Source organism: Megalobrama amblycephala, linkage group LG4 (assembly GCF_018812025.1).
Source record: "Megalobrama amblycephala isolate DHTTF-2021 linkage group LG4, ASM1881202v1, whole genome shotgun sequence".
NCBI lineage: Eukaryota > Metazoa > Chordata > Actinopteri > Cypriniformes > Xenocyprididae > Megalobrama > Megalobrama amblycephala.
This window is the reverse complement of record NC_063047.1, coordinates 50,275,722-50,298,036: the sequence shown is the minus strand read 5'-3', so window position 1 is coordinate 50,298,036 and position 22,315 is coordinate 50,275,722. Positions and strand designations below refer to the sequence as shown.

The 22,315-nt window shown below is 35.4% G+C and overlaps 2 protein-coding genes across 3 annotated transcripts; one reads left to right on the top strand and one right to left on the bottom strand.

Moving 5' to 3' along the window:
* Nucleotides 1–2,686: 2,686 nt before the first annotated feature.
* Nucleotides 2,687–15,837, bottom strand: lg4h2orf68 (linkage group 4 C2orf68 homolog). Of its 2 annotated transcripts, none has more exons than XM_048189819.1 (5): nucleotides 15,794–15,837; nucleotides 9,264–9,382; nucleotides 7,732–7,847; nucleotides 5,978–6,123; nucleotides 2,687–3,714 (listed from the first exon to the last, which is right to left on the bottom strand). In XM_048189819.1, exons 2-5 carry the CDS (start codon nucleotides 9,371–9,373, stop codon nucleotides 3,592–3,594), a joined length of 495 nt encoding a protein of 164 aa, XP_048045776.1. In that variant the 5' UTR covers nucleotides 9,374–9,382; nucleotides 15,794–15,837; the 3' UTR covers nucleotides 2,687–3,591. The 2 variants fall into 2 exon arrangements, with proteins under 2 accessions (XP_048045776.1, XP_048045775.1); XM_048189818.1 differs by lacking the exon at nucleotides 15,794–15,837 and adding an exon at nucleotides 10,054–10,099.
* usp39 (ubiquitin specific peptidase 39) lies at nucleotides 9,435–22,137 on the top strand. Its single transcript, XM_048189816.1, has 13 exons — nucleotides 9,435–9,857; nucleotides 10,902–10,980; nucleotides 11,065–11,159; nucleotides 13,620–13,756; nucleotides 13,909–14,061; nucleotides 16,500–16,725; nucleotides 17,326–17,400; nucleotides 17,527–17,594; nucleotides 17,762–17,950; nucleotides 18,827–18,969; nucleotides 19,073–19,208; nucleotides 19,303–19,389; nucleotides 21,425–22,137. Exons 1-13 carry the CDS (start codon nucleotides 9,806–9,808, stop codon nucleotides 21,476–21,478), a joined length of 1,494 nt encoding a protein of 497 aa, XP_048045773.1. The 5' UTR covers nucleotides 9,435–9,805; the 3' UTR covers nucleotides 21,479–22,137.
* Nucleotides 22,138–22,315: the final 178 nt, after the last annotated feature.

Here is a 22,315-nt window from a genome sequence, read left to right as displayed (position 1 = left end):
TTCCCTTGTGTACAGCTTCGGTTTTGGACAGATTTTATTCAAAATTGCATCACACCCATTCGTTGTTCAATTTCTTTTTAAGTATATTGGGGCCTTAACTGTTTCTATGAGAACTTTTAAACAGCAGCTGCAGTGATGTGATGATGTTACCACTTGGCTTATTTATTTAGAAGATGGGACTTCTTTTTTGGGAGTCACCATATTGCGCATTGCAGTTTCTCCCATTCATAGAGTGCTATCAATCTCTCTGTGGTTTAAACTGAGTGGTCATAACTTAATAGAGTTCATCTTTAAGTAGGAACAGTCAGCTGATCTGTGCTGTCTTATTGAGTATCATCTGTCACTGGTCCAGCTGTATGATACAGATTGCAGTAGATACAGTATTTCTACACCTTTTCAGTATACAGCTATGCATACTATAGGTTTTTATACATACCTTTTAAGAGCTGTGTTTTTTTTTTTTTTTTTTCAAATGTACTTTAATAGCATTTAAAAAATATACATTTTGCAGTTTTTAATGCATTTCAATATCTTCCTACTAGATGATTTGGTATTTGCTTTAATGGTGAATCAACAGTTGCACCAATTGCACTAATGCTTTTGACAGTGCAGAAACAGCTACCAGAGCATCATATTCATATTTGCTCTTCAGTAACACAGTTACACTGTACCAAGCACCATAAATAGCATGTGCACTCAAGTTACATCTAGTTTGCTTACTTTCCAAATTCAAATATCACTTACTGAACATGCTCGATTGCCAAGGGAACACACCCTCAGTGTGCAGGATCATTTGCTTGTATTTTTATCTTGCATCAAATGAATGGCATGTACAGTACTGATGTGTGCTGACTGATGTGAAACAGCATGTTACTTTACACTTTTACTAAAAATAAGTGTCAACTAAATTAAAGGTTAGATCATAAAGTGTCACACTACATGTAAGGCCTACCACATGCCCAGTGATGAAATGATCCAATATAACTGAACATGGGAAACCAGTTCCTTTGTGCATCATTTCGTGCTATGTTATCACTTATTCCAGTAATAACTTTGAACTTTGTGAATGGAAATACCTTCACAATCATCAGCTCCATTTGGAAGTTTCACATAAAGGCCATTATTGCATCATCCACACCGTTATCAGAGAGAGAGAGCCACAAGACAAAACAAAAGAGGAACAGTGATGAAACACATAAACTAATTTACATGCATCCAAATAATTAGATGCATGTTTGATTATCTATATCTGCAATTGTCTTGTTGTATTGTGCTAGTTTAACACAATATTGCTTAAGACTAAGACGTTAGCTAACACATATAAACTTTACCATAGTTTAAAAATAGATATAAAAACACAAACCAACACATTCTCACCTGTGAAAGGTTATTCAGGAAATTAAATCTCACCGCTTTCACGACCAGAAGCTGCTCAATATTGTTCCAAACCTGCACTTCTCTGGACCATGAATGTGGTAATTTCATTGCTTTCTAAGGGAGATAACCTCTCAGATTTCATTAAAAACATCTTAATTTGTGTTCTGACGATGAACAAAGGTCTTACGGGTGTGGAACGACATGAGGGTGAGTAATTGATGACAGAAATTTCATTTTTGGGTGAACTAACCCTTTAAGTACGTCAGAAATAGGACAGTGCATAAGTTAGAGATTTGTCGTGCCACATCCAGTGTAGACAGCATCGCTCATTATAATGGGTTCTGTTGTCTTTTGGCTCGTGTCCGGTGTAGACACGTTGTTAAGTAAATGAAAAATGCAAATACAATATGCATTTATCACTATTACAAATACTTTAAAACTATTTTTCTAGAGTTTTGTATAGAATTAATTTTAAAATAAAAACAAAAGTTACTTTTTATGCAATGGTTGCATTGCAAAAAATTAGTACTTATGGTATAAAATACAGTAAAGGAATGAGAAACATAACTTTTACAAATAAAATACTGTAAAATGCAGCATATGGAGACACGTGCACGGGGGTGTGTGCTAGACTCCCCAATGTCTTTGGTCCCTGAGCATCCAATCAGGACGCAGTGTGACGGGTGAGGTCTGTGGGCGGAGCATGGATGCATGGGAATGTGAACATTGGTCTTCTCTCACACGAGAGGCGAGCACACTCACTATATCGAGGGGGGTTTGATCCAGTGCCATACCCTCACTCCCCTGAAGGGCCTCTAAACCCTGTGGAAATGGCCCCTCCCTCGGAATACTCTTATGTAATCTGTGCATTGAGCACTTGTGTTTTGTAACATTAGAAGTAGTCAAATGCATTACTGTCAAATTCAAAGTTCAAATTCCATATTGTCAGATTTCTAACCATATAAAATAATGACTGAGAATCGGTGCATTTGCTGCTTGGTGCAGTAAACTCTACCTCATCTAACATAGACTCTTTCAACTCTAAAATCCAACGAGCCTCATTCAAAGTTGTTGTCAAATTGCCAAACTGTACATACCTGAGATCACACTGCAAATGAAATCCAAGTTAGTACAGGCTATAAGCAGCTTACAGGCTAATCAGGGCTGCCACTCCCTCATATTCTGGACACCTTTGAACTTAACACTACATTGCTACATATGTAATATATATATATTTAAAGTGCTTTCCTGTGGTGTGTTACCATGCATAAAGTCTTCGTTGACAAGCTGAATGAACGAAACTGCAGAAGCAGATAAAGAAAGGTGTATTTTTGCACATGATGTAAACAGAGTGCACACTGCCATCATCTGTCCATATGACAGAATGAACAATTCCTCCTGCAATATACACATTAACACAACTGTACACAGTTGGAATACGATTACAAAAATAAAAATCTACCTATACAATGAATAAAGAGATGAAAAAAAAAAAGTTTTCAGGACATCATGAGCACCAACAAAGGAAAAGATGATATTTATATCAATATATCAATATAAATACATAAGAAAATAAAAGGAAAAGGCAGATATCCGAATGCATGGATATAAATATCAGAGCAATGAGGACCTCATTAGCATTCATCACACTTTGTCAGCTATTTCCTGTAGCATCTACGTGGACTACATCACAGTTGACTCCTTCAGACTGGAAGTGTTTTTGACCTGATTTCTGTGTGGATTCAGCCTAAACCATATATAAAACATTCTTATCTGAAAGCCTGTAAGATGCAATAATTGGACCTAGTGAGGCAATGTAGATTTTGTGGTTATAAAAACAAGTGCACGAAAGTCACCTCGGGTGCCACGGTCAAGCTGCACAACACTTCAGGATCCAGAGCGCTTGACATTTGTCCAACGTCTGGTCTGAGTGTGACGTGAGGAGTGACACAAGGACTTCAGCTTCCAGTTGAAAGAACAATTCAGGTCCTACTTTCTGTGTATTACTGAAATACATACCATTTTAGATCAGAGTCCGCTCATGAGCTACACCTTCACATTTTAGGCTACATGGCATCTCCATGATTTTTATGAATGCTGCATGCTTGGTGCCGTCATACAGAAACGCAGTTCAGTCTCAATTCTGGCTCAATAGTGTCTCAGCGCATTGCGCTTTAATCTCCACTCTTATTTTAAAACGCTTCTCTCTTCCTCTCAGCATTTGTCACACCGCTTGTCCATTTCTTGTCCCACACGTGCCAACAGCGCCGCCCTCATGGCTGAGTCCAGAACGTTCTTCTCCGCCACTCTTTCCACAATAACTTCTGGCTTGTCCTCCTGGTTGGAAAAAAAAAATAAAAAAGTGAATCTTAACACATTTGGATGATAACTAACCAACAATAAAAGTCAAATTTATATAGTGCTTTTGATGTTAATGTTTATAAAATGTGGGAGACTGACAGAGAGGAAATTGTTGAATAAGGACATTATTTTTGTTTTGTACATTAAGTACAGTACAGTTCAAAAGTTTGGAACCACTAAGATTTTTAATGTTTTTAAAAGAAGTTTCGTCTGCTCACCAAGGCTACATTTATTTAATTAAAAATACAGTAAAAAACAGTAATATTGTGAAATATTATTACAATTTAAAATAACTCTTTTCTATTTGAATATATTTCACAAAGTAATTTATTTCTGTGATCAAAGCTGAATTTTCAGCATCGTTACTCCAGTCTTCAGTGTCACATGATCCTTCAGAAATCATTCTAATATGCTGATCTGCTGCTCAAGAAACATTTAATGTGTACAAATTTGTGTACAATATTTTTTTTCAGGATTATTTGATGAATAGAAAGTTCAAAAGAACAGTGTTTATCTGAAATCTAATCTTTTGTAACATTATAAATGTCTTTACTGCCACTTTTGATTGATTTAATGCATCCTTGCTGAATAAAAGTATTCATTTCTTTAATTTCTTTTCAAAAAAATAAAAAATTAAAATTCTTACTGACCCCAAACTTTTGAACGGTAGTGTATAATGCTACAGAAGCTTTGTATTTCAGATAAATGCTGTTCTTTTGAACTTTCTATTCATCAAGGAATCCTGAAAAAAAAAAGTACACAACTGTTTTCAACATTGAAAATAATCATAAATGTTTATTGAGCAGCAGATCAGCATATTAGAATGATTTCTGAACATTAAAAATCTTAGTGGTTCCAAACTTTTGGACTGTACTGTACATCAACATTAAGGTTGAACCACTGCAGTCATGATGACTGTTTTTACTACTTTTCTGGACCTTGAATGTGGTAATTTTGTTGCTTTCTATTAGAGACCAAAAAAACCTCTCGGTTTTAATCAGAAATATCTTAATTTGTGTTCTGAAGATGAACGGTATTGCAGGATGACATGTTCCAATTAATTAATGACAGAAATTTCATTTTTGGGTGAACTAACCCTTTAAAGGGAAGAATTTCCCTACCCAAAAACATTAAGACAGAACAGTCCACTGCAGTGGTTTTAAACCCATATTATTCCACATTCTCTGAATTCATTATGATGCCAACAACTGCAACAGCTTTAAATCATGATTCTCATTTTGTGTATGCAATTTTCTGCATGTTTTTAGCCGTTTTTGCACTCCAGCATCTCAGTACATAAAGTCCTCATCTATGATTTCTGTTCACAACATTACTGTAGGAACAAGGAGGATCATTCCCCCACTTAAAGGATTAGTTCACTTTTAAATAAACTTTTCCTAATAATTTACTCACCCCCATGTCATCCAAGATGTTCATGTCTTTCTTTCTTCAGTCGAAAAGAAATTAAAGTTTTTGATGAAAACATTCCAGGATTTTTCTCCTCATAGTGGACTTTAATGGGCACCAAACAGCTGAAGGTCAGAATTAGTTTCACTGCATCTTCAAATTGTTCTACACGATCCCAGATGAGAAATAAGGGTCTTGTCTAGTGAAACCATTGCTCATTTTCTGAAAAAAATTGAAAATTATATAAGTTTTAACCATAAATGCTCATCTTGAACTAACTCTCTTCTTCTTCTCCTCTATTATAAGGTCAAAGTTTGAACTAATTGTTATATACTATTGAACTAGCATATTGCATATAAAAATTAGTTCAAACTTTGGCCTGTGGAGGGCAGTATTATGCTAAGCAGTGTCTACACTGCCGGAATTCTAATAGAGAAGAAGAAGAAAGCTAGTTCAAGATGAGCATTTATGGTTAAAACTTATATAATTTTCAATTTTTTTCAGAAAATGAGCGATGGTTTTGCTAGACAAGAACCTTATTTCTCATCTGGGATCGTGTAGAACAATTTGAAGCTGCAGTGAAACTAATTTTGACCTTCAATCATTTTGGTGCCCATTGAAGTCCACTATAAGGAGAAAAATCCTGGAATGTTTTCATCAAAAACTTTAATTTCTTTTCGACTGAAGAAAGAAAGACATGGACATCTTGGATGACATGGGGGTGGGTAAATTATCAGGAAAAGTTTATTTAAAAGTGGACTAATCCTTTAAGCTACTCCAGTAGCTTGAAAACTCTTTGTAGCCTGTGAGGCATTAGAATCTCAACACGAACCTTGTGAACGATGAATGACGTAATTTGGCCGTTGTCAGCTTGATAATCGAGCCAGAATAACTCTGTGCCAGTGTTCTCCTGCTCTGTGCCAGAGCTGCTCTCATTCCAGTCCTCCGCCTCTGCATTCGCACCTGCTTCAGATCCATCTGAAATAAACCAGGTGTCCAAACATCAAACTCCAACATATCTGAACATGTCGAAAGCATTTTGTCAACTGTAATTATTTAAAAGCTACCTTGCCAACCTGGCCCAAAATATTCATAATTACTGTTGTCATTATAAATGCTTATTTAGCTGGCTATTACTTAGATTAATCTTGGTGCAGTAGTTAAAGGCTTAGTTCACCCACAAATTCTGTCATTAATTACTCGCCCTCATGTCATTACAAACCCATAAGACTTTCGCTCATCTTCAGAACATAAATGAAGATCTTTTTGATGAAATCTGAGAGGTTTCTGTCCCTCCATTGACAGCCTACTCAACTACCCTTTCAAGGTCCATTCAAGACATCATTAAAGTACTCCATGTGACTCCAGTGGTTTAACCTCAATTTTATGAAGCGTCGCGAGTGCTTTGTTTTCATAAAAAAACAACATAATTTATTACTTTATGTACAAAAATTACAATCCAACACACATACACTAAACAACGTCTGCTCTTGTGTCACGCATACGTCATGGTGCTCTCATGAACATGCACTGGAGATTAATATTTTGTAAATAAAATGGTAAAATATGTTTTGTTTTTTGTGCAAACAAAGCACTCATGTTGCTTATAACTGTTTCAGTTTGCTGCATATATATTTATTTGTTAGTTTATAATTTGTACTTATGTCCTACATAATATATTTTCCTTGTTTATATTATAGGCTATTCATTTTGTTTACGTTATCTCAGAAAGGTTCATGCAATGTTTGCCGGTGTCGCTGTGGCAAGATTTATGCGCACGCTTGAGCACTTCATTTATATTTTAAATAGGGCTGCAACGATTAATCGCGATTAATCGTTTGCAAAATAAAAGTCTGTGTTTATGTAATATATATGTGTGTGTTCTGTGTATAATAATATATATATATATATATATATATATATATATATATATATATATATATATATATATATATATATAAATACACACACATTCATGTATATATTTAAGAAAAAATTTATATTTATATATAAAATATTTATGTTTATATGTAACATAAAATATATATAAATATATATATATATTTATAATACATTAATATATTTCTAAACTTTATACCTGTATGTGTGTGTATTTATATATAAATAATTATTATACACAGAACACACACATATATATTACGTAAACACAGACTTTTATTTTGCAAACGATTAATCACGATTAATCGTTGCAGCCCTAAATTTAAATGCTCATTATCAGGGTTTAGTAATTCTCCCTTGACTAATCAACAAACAGTCAATAATAGGCAGCGCTACTGATGTTAAATGTATAAAATAAAATAAAAATAACCATATACTAAGCTATTCTGGAGCATATTGACTTGGTAATACGGCTAACACTAATCCAACACTTAGCCCAGTGTTTGTTCGATCTCTTGGGAAGGTAAATCACAGTTCTGCTGTTTTGATTTACCAAACTTATGAACTTTTTTTTTGCATTTGTATGATAAGTGTTTTTGGCACCGTGTCGATCCCCAATGGATCCTAAAACAAAACACTTTCCATTGTGAAATAATAAAAGAAACTCTTTCCGCCTGTGTAACTCACTCTGATGGCGTGGGTGGTAGACCTGGCGGTCGGGTCTCCGCGGACGGCGGGGGGTGGTGGTGTGTCTACGCCTCTGTTTCTCCTTAGCCTGTTTTACCTCTCTGTCATAATCATCCCTGTAGAAAGATCAAATAGAACCAAAATATATTACATATTCATTTTAATGTGGGTACATAAACATTTAAGACACTGCCCAGAAGACCAGCAGCCTTAAAACTCATTCGATTGGGTAATTCTTAAAGTATACTAACTAGATCTAGAAGAAAACATCATCTACATTCTAATATGACTATTATTATTATTATTATTATTATTATTCCTTCAAGTAAAATGCCATGTATTATGGCAATTTCAAGTTACTTTATCTTACAATACTGACATTATTTCTCACAATTCTGACTTTTTTTTTCAGAATTGCGAGATATAAACTCGCAATTAATAAAGGTAATTGACTTTTTACCTGACAATTCTTAGTTTCTTAGTTTCTCTAAATCTCGAGTTTCCAATTGTGAGGTACAAACTTGGAATTGCAAAGAAAAAAGTTAGGATATTAAGTAAAGATCATGTTCCATGAAGACATTTGGTAAATTTTCTACTGTAAATATATCAAAAACTTATTTTTGTGAGTGGATATGCATTGCTAAGTACTTCATTTGGACAACTTTAAAAGGTGATTTTCTCAATATTTTGATTATTTTGATTCCAGATTTTCAAATAGTTGTATCTCGGCCAAATATTGTCCTATCCTAACAAACCATACATCAATGGAAAGCTTTCAGATGATGTATAAATTTACCATTATGACTGGTTTTGTGGTCTAGGGTCACATTTATTTATTTCTGTGGCAAAACAAGCTGCCATACTGTAGGACTTGCAAAAGGAATTTAATGGAAACCTTTCAGGATTTTAAAACACAACTTTGATTTCCAGTAGTGAGAAAATCTCAATATAATACATACAGTTATGATAAAGATTATATATTGTAATCTCCAATGTATTTATTATGTTATAATATCCAGTGGGGCTCTAATATACGAGTCATTGTATATTCCAATCATATACAAGTCCCTCTGTATTTTATCTATTGTCTCCTTTAATAATGTTTAAAACATGACATACATTTTATGTTTAAAATAATGACCAATAATAATAGGGATTTGATGCCTGAGATGGGAAAATATGTTTTTCTGGAAGTTAAAAATGTCATTAATGTTGTGGGGTGTTCAGAAAAGTCATACATTTTGGTAAAAAAAAAATCAAAAAATGTGTAAGTCCATGTACTGACTCATATACTGTATATAGGAATGTCAAGTTTTTCACTGTTTAATTCTTAAAAGATTCTTATTTGATCCCATTAGGACTGGATCCAAATTATGAAACAAAGTCCAATAGGAATCATTGAGATATTCCTTTGTGATTTTAAGCTCTCGAACTTCATATTTAGAGTTTTCAGATAAGTCAGGCTACCATAACGTACTAAGAAAACACATAAACTACTACTACTCCTATCTGTTATTGTGTGTGAGAGAGACCTGGCGATCTGATTCCTCCTGATGTGCCTCAGGAACCCGTGGCTCATGTCCAGTCGACCGCCGGGCTTGTATTTGGCGCTCTCCGCCTCTGCATCACGCATGACCTCCATAGATCCGCTCTGTAGATGAAATCACTCTCGAAATAAATTCATTTTAGCACATTGATAAACATTACAACATCTCTCCGATCACCGGGGGCCGAGAACTGCAGTTTTAAAAAACGTTGGCCAATAAAAACCACACCCCTAACGGTCGAGTTTGTTTGTTGTTGTTTTTCCCCTGCGCTTGTTAAAATCTAGTAGCGCGTTTTTTTGTTTTATAAAGTGAAATCCATCACGCAATAGAAAGTGTCTAGTCGTGAAAATACAGTATAAGACATATCCAGGGTTTGCTTTCGCTTCGACCCCGAGTTAAAGTGCTCTTGGCCATCCTATTTTAGAGCGGAAGTGGAAGCGGGATTTTTGTAACGCTCGCAGAACGCGTTTGGAGAGTGTTCATTCAACACTGAGGTGACTTGAGTTTAGTGTGTTATTACACTTAAAATGATCGCAGGCGTGAAACGGGAGAGGGACGTTGATGAAGATGAAGATGAAGGTATGTCTGAAGCGTTTACGAGATTGATGGTTTAGCAGACGTCGGTTTAAATCTGGAGGCCGCTGTGTGTTTTTAACGTAGCTGCAAAACTACTTTCACTGTTATTCGTTTAGTGGACGATTTTATCAATTTTGTCGCGATTTATCTTAAAGGATTAGTTCACTTTCATATTAAAATTTCCTGATAATTTACTCACCCCCATGTCATCCAAGATGTTCATGTCTTTCTTTCTTCAGTTGAAAAGAAATGAAGATTTTGATGAAAACATTCCAGGATTTTTCTCCTTATAGTGGACTTTCAGTGCAGCTTCAAAGAGCTTTATACGATACCAGATGAGGAATGAGGGTCTTATCTAGCGAAACCATTGCTCATTTTCTTAAAAAAAAATAGAATAAAATTATATACATTTTAACCATAAATGCTCGTCTTGAACTAGCTCTCTTCTTCTCTATTATAATTCCAGCAGTGTAGACACTGTTAAGTGTATTACTGCCCTCCACAGGTCAAAGTTTGAACTAATTGCTATATACTTGCACTAGCATATTGTCTATGACAATTTAGTTCAAACTTTGACCTGTGGAGGGCAGTAATACACTTAGCAATGTCTACACTGCCGGAATTCAAATAGAGAAGAAGAAGAGAGCTAGTTCAAGATGAGCATTTATGGTTAAAATGTATAATTATTTATTTTTTTTTAGAAAATGAGCGATGGTTTCTCTAGAGACTCTTATTCCTCGTCTGGTATCGTATAAAGCTCTTTGAAGCTGCACTGAAACTGTAATTTTGACCTTCAACTGTTTGGGCTCCATTGAAGTCCACTATAAGGAGAAAAATCCTGGAATGTTTTCATTTCAGAATTTGAAAGTGAACTAATCCTTTAAGGAGATTGTATATTTATGTTCTGACCTGTGTATCATGACAGGAAAACAGTGATGATAATATCTGTTTTGATGTCTGAGATCTCCATCATGGGATTGAATAGAGATCTGCATGTTTGGAGCTGAAAACAACATGATTTTCATATGTGTTTTTGCTTGATTTCAGAGGTGCGTGTGAAATTCGGTCGATCTCATGTTGAAGATCGCAGAAGCCGCCATTGTCCATATCTGGACACAATTAACAGGTTCATTAATGTGACTAATGATTTCTGTTATTGTAACTCAGTATTCCTCTTCTGCTATAACAGTCACTCTTTTGTTTTCTTTAGGAGTGTTTTGGATTTCGACTTCGAGAAGCTTTGTTCAATCTCTCTTTCACACATTAATGTCTATGCCTGTCTGATTTGTGGGAAATATTTCCAAGGTAAGTTTGACTACAATTTATGATTTTACGGTTTTGTAATTTTCCCAAATTATCAATTTCACAGGTCCATTTTATTGTCACACTGAAAAGCTCATTATAGTCTAATCTATTTATTTGATATTTAAAGAGTTAGTTCACCCAAAAATGAAATTTCTATCATTTATTACTCAACCTCATGTCGTTCCACACCCGTAAGACCTTCATTCATCTTCAGAACACAAATTAAGATATTTTTTAGTAAACTCAAGAGGTTTTTTTATCCTCTATTGAAAGCAACGTAATTACCACTTTTAAGGTCCAGAAAAGTAGTAAAGACGTTGTTAAAATAGTCTATGTGACTACAGTGGTTCAAACTTAATGTTATGAAGTGATGAGAATACTTTATGTGTGCAAAAACAAAACAAAAATAACGACACTATTCAACAAATTCGTCTCTTCCCTGTAAAAAACAAACAAACAACAACAAAAAAAAAAAATTGGATTTCATCAAAATATCTTAAAAGGGTGTATCACACACAGTTTCTGCCAATCTCATGTCCTTCATATCTCCGAAAAGTTTAGTTTTATCATATTTATAAAAGATAAATACGCTAAACTGAGTCTTTCCGAAAAAAGCCGAGCTCCTGGAGGCATGCTAGCTGCGACATCATTATAAATAAAAAGGGAACAAAAGCGTTCGTGTTGTTCACATAATATGCACTTGTGCGCCGGTTGCCAACAAAACACAGACATCTGATGCAGTTTTACTCACCGCCGGCGAACTGCAACTCCAACGCCGAACTGGGACTTGTTTACAAAGTATTCATCACCGAATTCCCGGGAACAAACAAACATGCATGCACAACTCCACTGCTGCCTCGGAAAAACAAACTTCATCCACTGTTCCCTTGACGCTAGGTTCTTTGGGAAGCTGAAAAAGGTAATCTTTCCCTCACAACCAAAAACACACTCCTTTGTTTACAGGAGCTGCGTCTCATTTCGGAGGCTGCGTCCTCCAGAGGTCGCATTTGAAGGCTGCATACGTCATCAAGGATGTCATATTTAAGAAAAGTAACCGTAATAAAATTGACTGATATTCATTGTGAGGTGTAAAATACTGTAATTTCTTTCTTGCGTTGCAATCTAACGGTTAATTTTCTTAAAGGTGCTCTAAGTGATCCTGGGTGGAGTAACTTCCTGTTGACGTTCGAAGTGTTGTCAAACAAAACAGAGGCTAGCTAGACCCTCCCTCCCCCTCCTCCTCCCCTCCCCTCCGTGCTTCCTGAAACAGTCACGAACGCGCATTTAAAATCATTCTTGTCGGTTATTGGCTGGAGCATGTTTATTATGTTTTGTGGTCCAGGCTGCGCCAGGTAGTTTTTGTTGCCGTTCTCGGAGCTTGTGGCGACTACAGAGACCGCGTTTTTTTTACAGTGTGTTCAGGGGACAGGCAGCTAGCGGATAGTGAGGAGATGTTTGCTGTATGTGACAAAAAATGTTTTGGCCTAAAAACGTGTGACATCACTTAGAGCACCTTTTAAATGAGACTGCCTTGATGATGTATGCAGCCTTCAAAGGGTGAATTGGGACACAGCCATTGTTGAGAAATCTCTCGGCTTCCGTATCCCGAACGAAGCGCGTTGATGCTCATGCTCTGGGTGATGTGTGTGTGCACGCTTATCAGGGAGAAGTGCCTGTACAAGGAAATCCGCTCTCTTTTGACGACATACAGGACACGCTCGAAAAAAACTCTCTGAATCCTGTGCCGAAACCAGAAGTAGTGGATTTGGCACAGAAATACTCCGTCATACGTCCAACTTGTGTTTTGAATCTTTGGCCATGTTTAGCATGAGAATGCAACTCTTTACAGGTGTAAATAAGTCAGAATGCACTTTAAGCTAATTTGTGTTCTGAAGATGAATAAAGGTCTTTCGGGTGTGAAACGACATGAGGGTGAGTAATAAATGACAGAAATTCATCTTTGGGTGAACTAACTCTTTAAATAAATACCCAGATATATTTGATATTAAGTCCCTCCCCATTAAATCACAATTGGAGTTTTATGGTTTGTTATTTTATGTCTGTTGATTATGGATAGAAGCTTGTTTCCAACACGGAATAAAATTGTGAATTATCATCAATTTTTTTTTCTCGCATTTGTCAGTTTATAGCCAGGAATTCTGAATTTGTTTCTCATAATTGTGGGATATAAACACTTTTTAGATGTAAAATTGCAATTTCCCAGATGAAGAAAAGTCAGAATTGTGAGGAAAAAGTCGCAATTATTTATAAAGCGTCTGCCAAATGCCTAAATATTTATTGTATTTTATTTTTTTTGTGTGGTGGAAACAAGCTTTCATACTCTGAGGCCATCAGTATCTCTAAATGGAAATACTTGCATGAGCTGAATAATCAAAGTGACTGTGTACATTTGAAACACACTGTTTAGGCTAATATTTTGGCTTGTTTTGTTCCTGTCAGGTCGAGGTCAGAAGTCTCATGCGTACATCCACAGCGTTCAGTTCACACATCATGTTTTCCTGAATCTCCACACGTTAAAGTTCTACTGCCTGCCAGACAATTATGAGATCATTGACTCCTCATTAGAGGACATTACGGTGAGAGACGGCTTTCCTTTAATCTGTTGACTGTCAATATATTATTGCTATTTTATTCTACCATCCTTTTGAAAAGTGTTATTAATTACAGCAAAAAAAATTGATGATTGTTCTACATCTGATTCAGTTCTACTTGATTTCTTTTATTTCAGTATGTGCTGAAACCCACATTCACCAAGCAGCACATCTCTGGTTTGGATAAGCAGGGAAAGCTGTACAGAGCCTACGATGGCACAACATATTTGCCTGGAATTGTGGGTCTCAATAATATCAAGGCCAATGACTATGCTAATGTGGTTTTGCAGGTAAGATGAGCAAGCAGTTATTGAACTTAATGTTAAAATGCGTTTGTCTCTCACAATTTAAAGGATTAGTTCACTTCAGAATTAAAATTTCCTGATAATTTACTCAACCCCCATGTCATCCAAGATGTTCATGTCTTTCTTTCTTCAGTCGAAAAGAAATTAAGGTTTTTGATGAAAACATTCCAGGATTTTTCTTCATATAGTGAACTTCAACAGTTACCAACGGGTTGAAGGTCCAAATGTCAGTTTCAGTGCAGCTTCAAAGAGCTCTACATTAGTGATCGACCGATATTGATTTTTTATAACCGATACCGATTATTTGCATGTTTATGTACCTGATAACTGATATGCAGAACCGATATTTATTTACTGTTATACTTCTGTTTTTGACAATTATTACAACACAGATGAGCTGAACAAACCATTTTATTTATAACAATCACTCCCTCCTTGCATACAAAAAAAAACAACTTTATATTTATACACAAATAAATAGAGGGGTCTGAGTCCAAAAAATTAAAGTGCACTGTTACTAAGTGTCTTTGTTTTAAAATAAAAGCTTTGAGGTAAAAAAATAAAGCACAAAAATGATTATAACATATTGGTGGGGGCGGGGGGGGCTATTTAGAAGTGCATATTAATTGCCATTTAATAGGTTTAAGAGTGAGGAATAATTCACTGGGTAATTTTAATTTAATTCACTGAATAATATTAGCTGGAATATATAACATTGTCAGGAAAGTAACAAACAAAACAGCATACATCATTGCATTTTCCAACTAGTGTTATTAATTATTATGTTTTGTCGGTCTAGATCATGAAATGCTTTCTGACAAAGTGCTGTAACTTATCTATGCATTTACACAAAACTATAAATTGGGCTACTCAACCGCGATCGCGTGTGGAGATAATAAATAATTTCCACAGAGCTGCATTTATTTAGATTTGTATTAACTAAATAATGGTTATGTAGTAAATCAAATGATTATATAATCTAGGGTGTTTAAACGAGATAATCTTGTCAAAAATTTCATGCAGTGGCCGTGCTTGAGGCTTCCTGATCATCAACCCATTCAGGTGCTGAGCAATATGAACGAACTTTTTTTCCCGAGACTATATAAAGTTAAACAGCACTTGTCAGTTGGCATTTTATGATCTAAATTTAATCTAACGTTAAATCATGAAATGCCAACTGACAAAGTGCTGTTTGACTATAACTTAATCAACCGCGATCGCGCATGGAGATAATAAATAATTAATTTCCACAAAGCGGTAGGCTATATTTATATGTGTATTAGCGAAATAATTGTTATGTAGTAAATGATAATATAATCTAGGGTGTTTAAACAAGATAATATTGTCAAAAGTTTCATTCAGTGGCCGTGCTTAAGCCTCCTGATCATCCGTCAGTTGCTAAGCAATATGAACGAACTTTTTCTTCTAGACTAATGGTGAGCAAATACAACAGATAGAGAATTAAATTCAGCGCTTTTATTTTCAACATGCACTCATTCATGTCTGTTTTATTTAATTCATGTAAAGTTACGTCTTTATTGGGGCAGGACATGACGAATTACACTACGTGACTCAATGAGTTCGTCTCAATTGTTTAGAAACAAGCTGCATAAATTAACTATATCAGGAATTTATGTCTCAGATCTCATTTGTGCATGTCTGTTATGTTAAATAAAGTTGATTAATTAAAGCAAACCAAGTAGAACATATACTTTACCTGTGCACTGAGTTGTTGTTGACTGATCTCCTCAGACGCCCGGGCTGCAATGGCGGAAATCTCAAAACGGCCACAAGATGGCGCCGTAAATCGGCGAATCCGATATTCCAAAACCGATACCCGATTATGGAAAAATGCTTAAATATCGGGAAAAATATCGGTAAACAGATACATCGGTCGATCACTACTCTACATGATCCCAGATGAGGAATAAGAGTCTTATCTTGAGAAATGATCTGCCATTTTCTAAAAAAAATAAAAATTATGTACTTTTTAACCACACATGCTTGTCTTGCACTGCTCTGCAGTGCGCCACGCATGACGTAATCATTTTGGAAAGGTCACATGTGACGTAGGCGGAATATAAAGTCGTAATTCTGACTTTATAATGATGATATGATATGATAATTTTTCATGCATCACAGTATTTTCCATGTTTGCAACAATCATCTCTTACACAACATCACTTAATCTCGCAATTGCAAGAAAAAAAGTCAGAATTGTGAGAGAAAAAGTCACAATTTACCTTTTTTAAAAAAAATTAACAAGATTCCATAGTTTTTTTCCTTGACAAATAATATGCATCACATTAAAGTGCAATTGAATTGAATTGTAATTGAATTGAATGCAATTCAAATACATAAATCTTAAATTTAGGCCTAAATATTTTTTTGAGTGTACCTCTTGTTTTTTTTTTTTTCCTAAGGCGCTGTCAAATGTGCCCCCTTTGCGAAACTACTTCCTCGAGGAGGACAACTATCGTGGAATTCGTCGGCCACCGGGTGACATCATGTTTCTGCTGGTGCAGCGTTTCGGGGAGCTCATGCGCAAGCTGTGGAACCCGCGGAACTTCAAAGCCCACGTATCACCACATGAAATGTTGCAGGCTGTGGTGTTGTGCAGTAAAAAGAACTTTCAGATCACTAAGCAAGGTATATCACCACTCCTCGTGAATACTAGTGTACTGCATACTGTGCCGTCTATACAGTGCACTGGATAATTCTTAAATTCTTAAGCTGGTATCTTAGGTTCTAGGTTGCATGTTTAATTCAAAAAGTGGTGTAGTTTTATCACGGAAAGTCTGTTCACTCGGCGGCCATATTTGCTATGCTTCCAGGCAGCTATTTCTGCATCCAAGACCAAGTCCTATCTACTTGAATGGAGGAATCCTGAAAAAAAAACTGCTTACCACACTCACAATTAAACAACATACTGACAAAATCTGACATGAACTGTCCCATAAATATTGTTTCTTATGCTCAGATAGCATTATTTTTCAGGCTAGATCCCCCAGTGCACATGTGCAGTCCTCTAATGGCAGCTGCAGTGATGTGATGACTTTATCAATCAGTGATTGGATCTTTTGTTTAGAAGGCAGGACTTATTCCGTCATATTTAGGTCTAAATATTTCTCCTGTTCATAAGTAATATGACTGCACCATCTTTTGTATATCTAAAGTCTACAATAGTTCTAAAGTTCTCAAACAGGAACTTGCACTTTTTAAGCCAGTGTTGTGCTCTTTGTCCTCTAGGGGATGCTGTTGACTTTCTCTCCTGGTTCCTGAATGCATTGCATGGTGCTCTTGGTGGGACAAAGAAGAAATCATGTGAGTTTTGTTTTTTTGTGCTCTCTGTGTGATTCTGATTGACTTTTTAGAGGCGTGTGTTTGTGCTAGTTGTTCTCAATTGTAGTCTTCATAAGTACAGGGTGAAATGGTTTTTCTCTTCTGCAGCCATTCTCACCAAGGTGTTTCAGGGGTCCATGCGGATCTTCTCAAAGAAGCTTCCCCATCCTGATTTGGTAGGTGTCTGCTGGGCCGATCCAATTTGTGCATGCTAAACCATTTAAACAGTTCAGAACCAACCAGTCTTTAGAGAGAGGACACAAAAATGCTGTATTTGCAATGTCAGATTAGATTTATTTATTTTTGAATGGTTTCGTAAGTTTCCCTCCTTGTTTTCTCACAGCCTGCTGAAGAGAAAGAAGCCCTTCTCCTTAAGGAGGAGTACCAGGAGGAGATGTCGGAGTCCACTTTTCTGTACCTGACCCTTGACCTGCCCACCGCACCCCTCTACAAAGATGAGAAGGAGCAGCTCATCATTCCTCAGGTTCCTCTCTTCAACATCCTGGGCAAGTTCAATGGAAACACTGAGAAGGTGTGGACTTACTTTCAATTTGACTTTCAGTTTTTTACCCTCAGATTCAGAATTAATTTTTTTGGTTTGTTTATTTATATATAATGTATTATATAAGTATTTTTAATGCATTAATTATGCCTTGTAATGTACCTTTATAATGCATTATATGATCTCATGAATAATTTACATTATAATTTGTAATGCATTATAATAGTTATGTAGTCATTACACCTTTAAAAAGTATAATGCATTAAACACATGACAAAAATTAGATGTAACAACAAGGAAACTGCAAATATATTATAATGCATTTTAATTTTGGTTGCAATTATTTATATATAAAAAAAGATATAATGCATTATAACATACATTAAGAATACCTTTTATAATGCATTGTACACAAAAGCTTTAAGTGAAGTGTTAATAAAATCATTTCCTTAAAGTTTTCATCAAATATTTATATTTTAAGTTGAAGTGCTAAAATGACTGGGTCTAACTAAAAAAGCTAAATTGAAATTTAAAGAATAAATAAATAAAAAAGATGGAAGCACATAAAAAACCCACTAAAACTTAAACTAAAAATCAAAAAAATATTAAATGCTATAATAATTAATACTAAAATAACACCAGAATGTTTTTAATGATATTTTCGAGGGAAAACAACCAACCAAACAGCTATTTTTTAGCTTTATATTTTTATTTATATTATGCTTTTTATATTTTTAAGCTTATTTATTCCCAAATGTTGACACACTAGTCATGCAGTATGTTTATGGAACCGTTAATACAAATAAAGCTTTTTGTGAAGACGGAGAGGGAAAATGCCTGATGTTGAATATGCTCCTTGGTTTACGGCCAATTATATACAATTAACGTTTGATGTTTTTGTTGCAGGAGTACAAGACCTACAAAGAGAACTTTCTGAAAAAGTTCCAGCTCACCAAACTTCCCCCATACCTCATCTTCTGCATCAAACGATTCACAAAGAACAACTTCTTTGTCGAGAAGAACCCCACCATCGTCAACTTCCCCATCACGTATGTGACCACCGTTGCTCAGGATAAATTAAGTTTACGCTCTTTTAAACATTTCTGTATTCTCTGTGAATGTATTTTGAAATGTTCTTGTGAAAACATTCAGGAATGTTGATTTGCGCGAGTACCTCACAGAAGAGGCGCAGGCTACCGAGAAGGTCACCACCTACGACCTGGTGGCCAATGTAGTTCATGATGGAAAACCCACTGAGGGTTCCTATAGAATTCATGTTCTGCATCATGTGAGTGTGTCACCAACACTTTATTCCATTCAAAACACACCAGCTTTGTTTTTGGATGGGCTGTATAATATGGGTGCTTTCTAATGTTTGACAGGGCACAGGGAAGTGGTATGAACTTCAGGACCTGCAGGTGATTGACATCCTCCCACAGATGATCACACTCTCAGAGGCGTACATACAGGTTTGCTACTCATTACTGTCATATGTCGTTTGGTAATAAAGTTGATGGGGATTAAAACATGGCTGAGGATCAGATCTTATCAAGAGAATATCACATGAAAATTGGGTTACACTATATTTCAATAGTCCACTTTAAGGCCCCGAAATACTGGTGAACTGATGTGACGTCATTTCAAACAAAATCAGGCCAAAACAAAGTTTGTTTGGAGTTCGTTTCAGGAGTTTGAAACAGCTTGCCAAAGCAAACTTTTTGGAAACTTGGATCTTTTTTTGAGCAGACAGTCTACTAATACTAATGCTTTCCTGTAGCTCAGTGGTTAGAGCGTGGCATTAGCAATGCCAAGGTCATGGGTTCGATCCCAGGGATTGCACATGCTCAGATATCAATATGTATAGTATAATGCAATGTAAGTCGCTTTGGATAAAAGCGTCTGCCAAATGCATAAATGTAAAATGTAAATGTACTCCAGTGACTGCTAGTTGACATGTAGTTGCAAAGTTACTTATAGTTAGTAGAATGTCTAAAGTGGACTATCAAAATAATGCTACCAAAAAGAGATGATTTGTTGACAGAAACTTGATACAAATTTGGTTTGCTTTTGATTTTCATTGTTCAGTAAGACCCATGATTCACAGTTCACATCCCTCACACAATTCTGTTATACCAACAACAACAAAGAAAGATGAAACATGCCATTTTGTTATTTTCAGCAGAAGTGATTACTAAATTGTGCTGGTTTCCTCAACTTACATCTGACTTACAACTTCAACCTTGTCGATGAAGAATGCACACTATCTCTTTTCAAAAATGTTTGAGGAAGTATCATCTATAATTAAAGTACTTTTGTGGATTTTTATTATTATTAAATCATATATATCAGTGTTGTCAAAACTATCGATATTTCAATATGTATCGATACAGAAATATCTGAAACTGTTCCAATACACTTTTTCTACAGTATTGATACACCAATACTAGTGGTGCGTTCTTACTCACTCTTTTCTCCGACGGCGAAGTGACACACACCTGCCTCCCCTCTCACACTAGTCTCGTTCGCTCCTGTTGAATAGTGCTTGTATTGTGCATAATTTCCCGCAGGTATCACGATCACACCAAAAGTATGTGCACCACTGATCTCTACAAGTAGCGCTCTTATAAAGCCTCTCAAACAGCTCGTGAAGTACCAAATTTACTTCTTTTTTTGTGGCTTATTGTGCTTAAATGGTCAAATACATACAAAATTATGTCAAAGTGCCCATCTTGCTGACTCTTCAGATAAATACAGTCAGTTTTGGAGCACAAGTAGTTGAGAAAACGCATGTTAAGTAACAGTATATTGGATCCGTGCATAAGCTCTTAAAGTGACAGCAGCCTAATAAACCTGCTGCTGTCTGTCACGTTAATCAAAGAGTGGAAAACAAAGAGAAAATCACTCGCTGCTCTTGTCTGAATAACTTTTGAAACTTTAATTGTAAGCATTAATATGTATTTAATTTTTACAATAAAGTAACACTGGATAGTCTTTGCATTTGATACTTTTTCTGTAATAATTCTTACCTGAATACTACTGTTAGACCCGCCTGAAAAACTTAAAGCCTTGTTTATTTAATTTGTCTCTTTATTCTGATTATTTGTGCTATATTTTGCAGTTTGTTTATTTGTTCCTATTACTATTTACTTTTTAATTTTTTTTTTTTTTTTTGTAAATTTAGTTAGATTCAAATAAAGTCTCCCTGTGCTCTGTAAGCTATTATCAAAAAATGATGAGGATAATAACAAATTATCTGTATGACGGTATGGCAGTTTTCTCTGTGGAATTGAAAATGGTATTGGATATCGATGTTTTTAAAGGTATAGTATCGAAGTTGGAAATTCCAGTATCATGACAACACTAATATATTAGCATTACACAAGATGATGGATACTGTAGTCAATGCAATCCAAAAGGTTGTATATGTATGTCTATTCTAAATCATGCAAATGTTTTTGAGGCATCATTACCCAGCCTTATTTTGCAAAAATTCTTCTTTTGCAGATTTGGAAGAGACAAGATAAAGATGATGGAGCAGAAAGCCATTCAGGGGCATAGGATGCATTGGTGAGATTGAAATGAAATGCATCGTTCCCATTTAGGCCTGAATGCAAAACATCAAGCGCTCTGCCCTGGAACCCTGGCTCAAGAATGAAGAGATGAGTGAAAGTTGCAATGAGGGAAGACATTGACCTTAAAGGGATAGTTCAACCAAAAATCAAAATTCTCATTTATTCATCCCCAATGTATGTGACTTCCTTTCTTCAGATAAACACAAATTTTTAGTCCACATAATGTCTTTGAATCAGTGTCTTTTGAAGCCAAACGATAGGTGTGTGTAAGAAAAATACTGATAGTTTTAAGTTTACAGTCAAAATCGCTGTGTGTGGTTTTTCAAGCGTCAAACCAGCTTTAGCCATTCAGTGGCATTATATGGACTCATGGAGATTATTTTCCTAAAAATCTTTTATCTAAAAAAAAAAGTCATATACATTGAGGATGGCATGAGAGAATTTTCATTTTTGGATGAACTATCCCTTTAAATTCTGATGTTTCATTTCATGTAAAGATGCTAAGAAATCTGTAAGGTGTTACACATTTCTGTGTTCCCAGGTGATTTTTTAAAAATTATTTCAGTTTGATTGTGACTGTTCCTTTGCCTATGAAGTTTGTCAGTTTGTAGCATGAAACCTTTTATTAAAGTTTTCACTACTATATACAGTGTGTTTCATTCAGCTGTTCAGAAAACAAGTATTGTGAATAATAAGCTAGAATAAAACCTCCAAAATTAAAGTGGAAACATACACGAGAGGTGTCACTTAAAGCAAATTGAAAAGAATTAATAATAGGATACATAGTTTTCTCATACAGCATTAACACAAACAACAGTAAAAA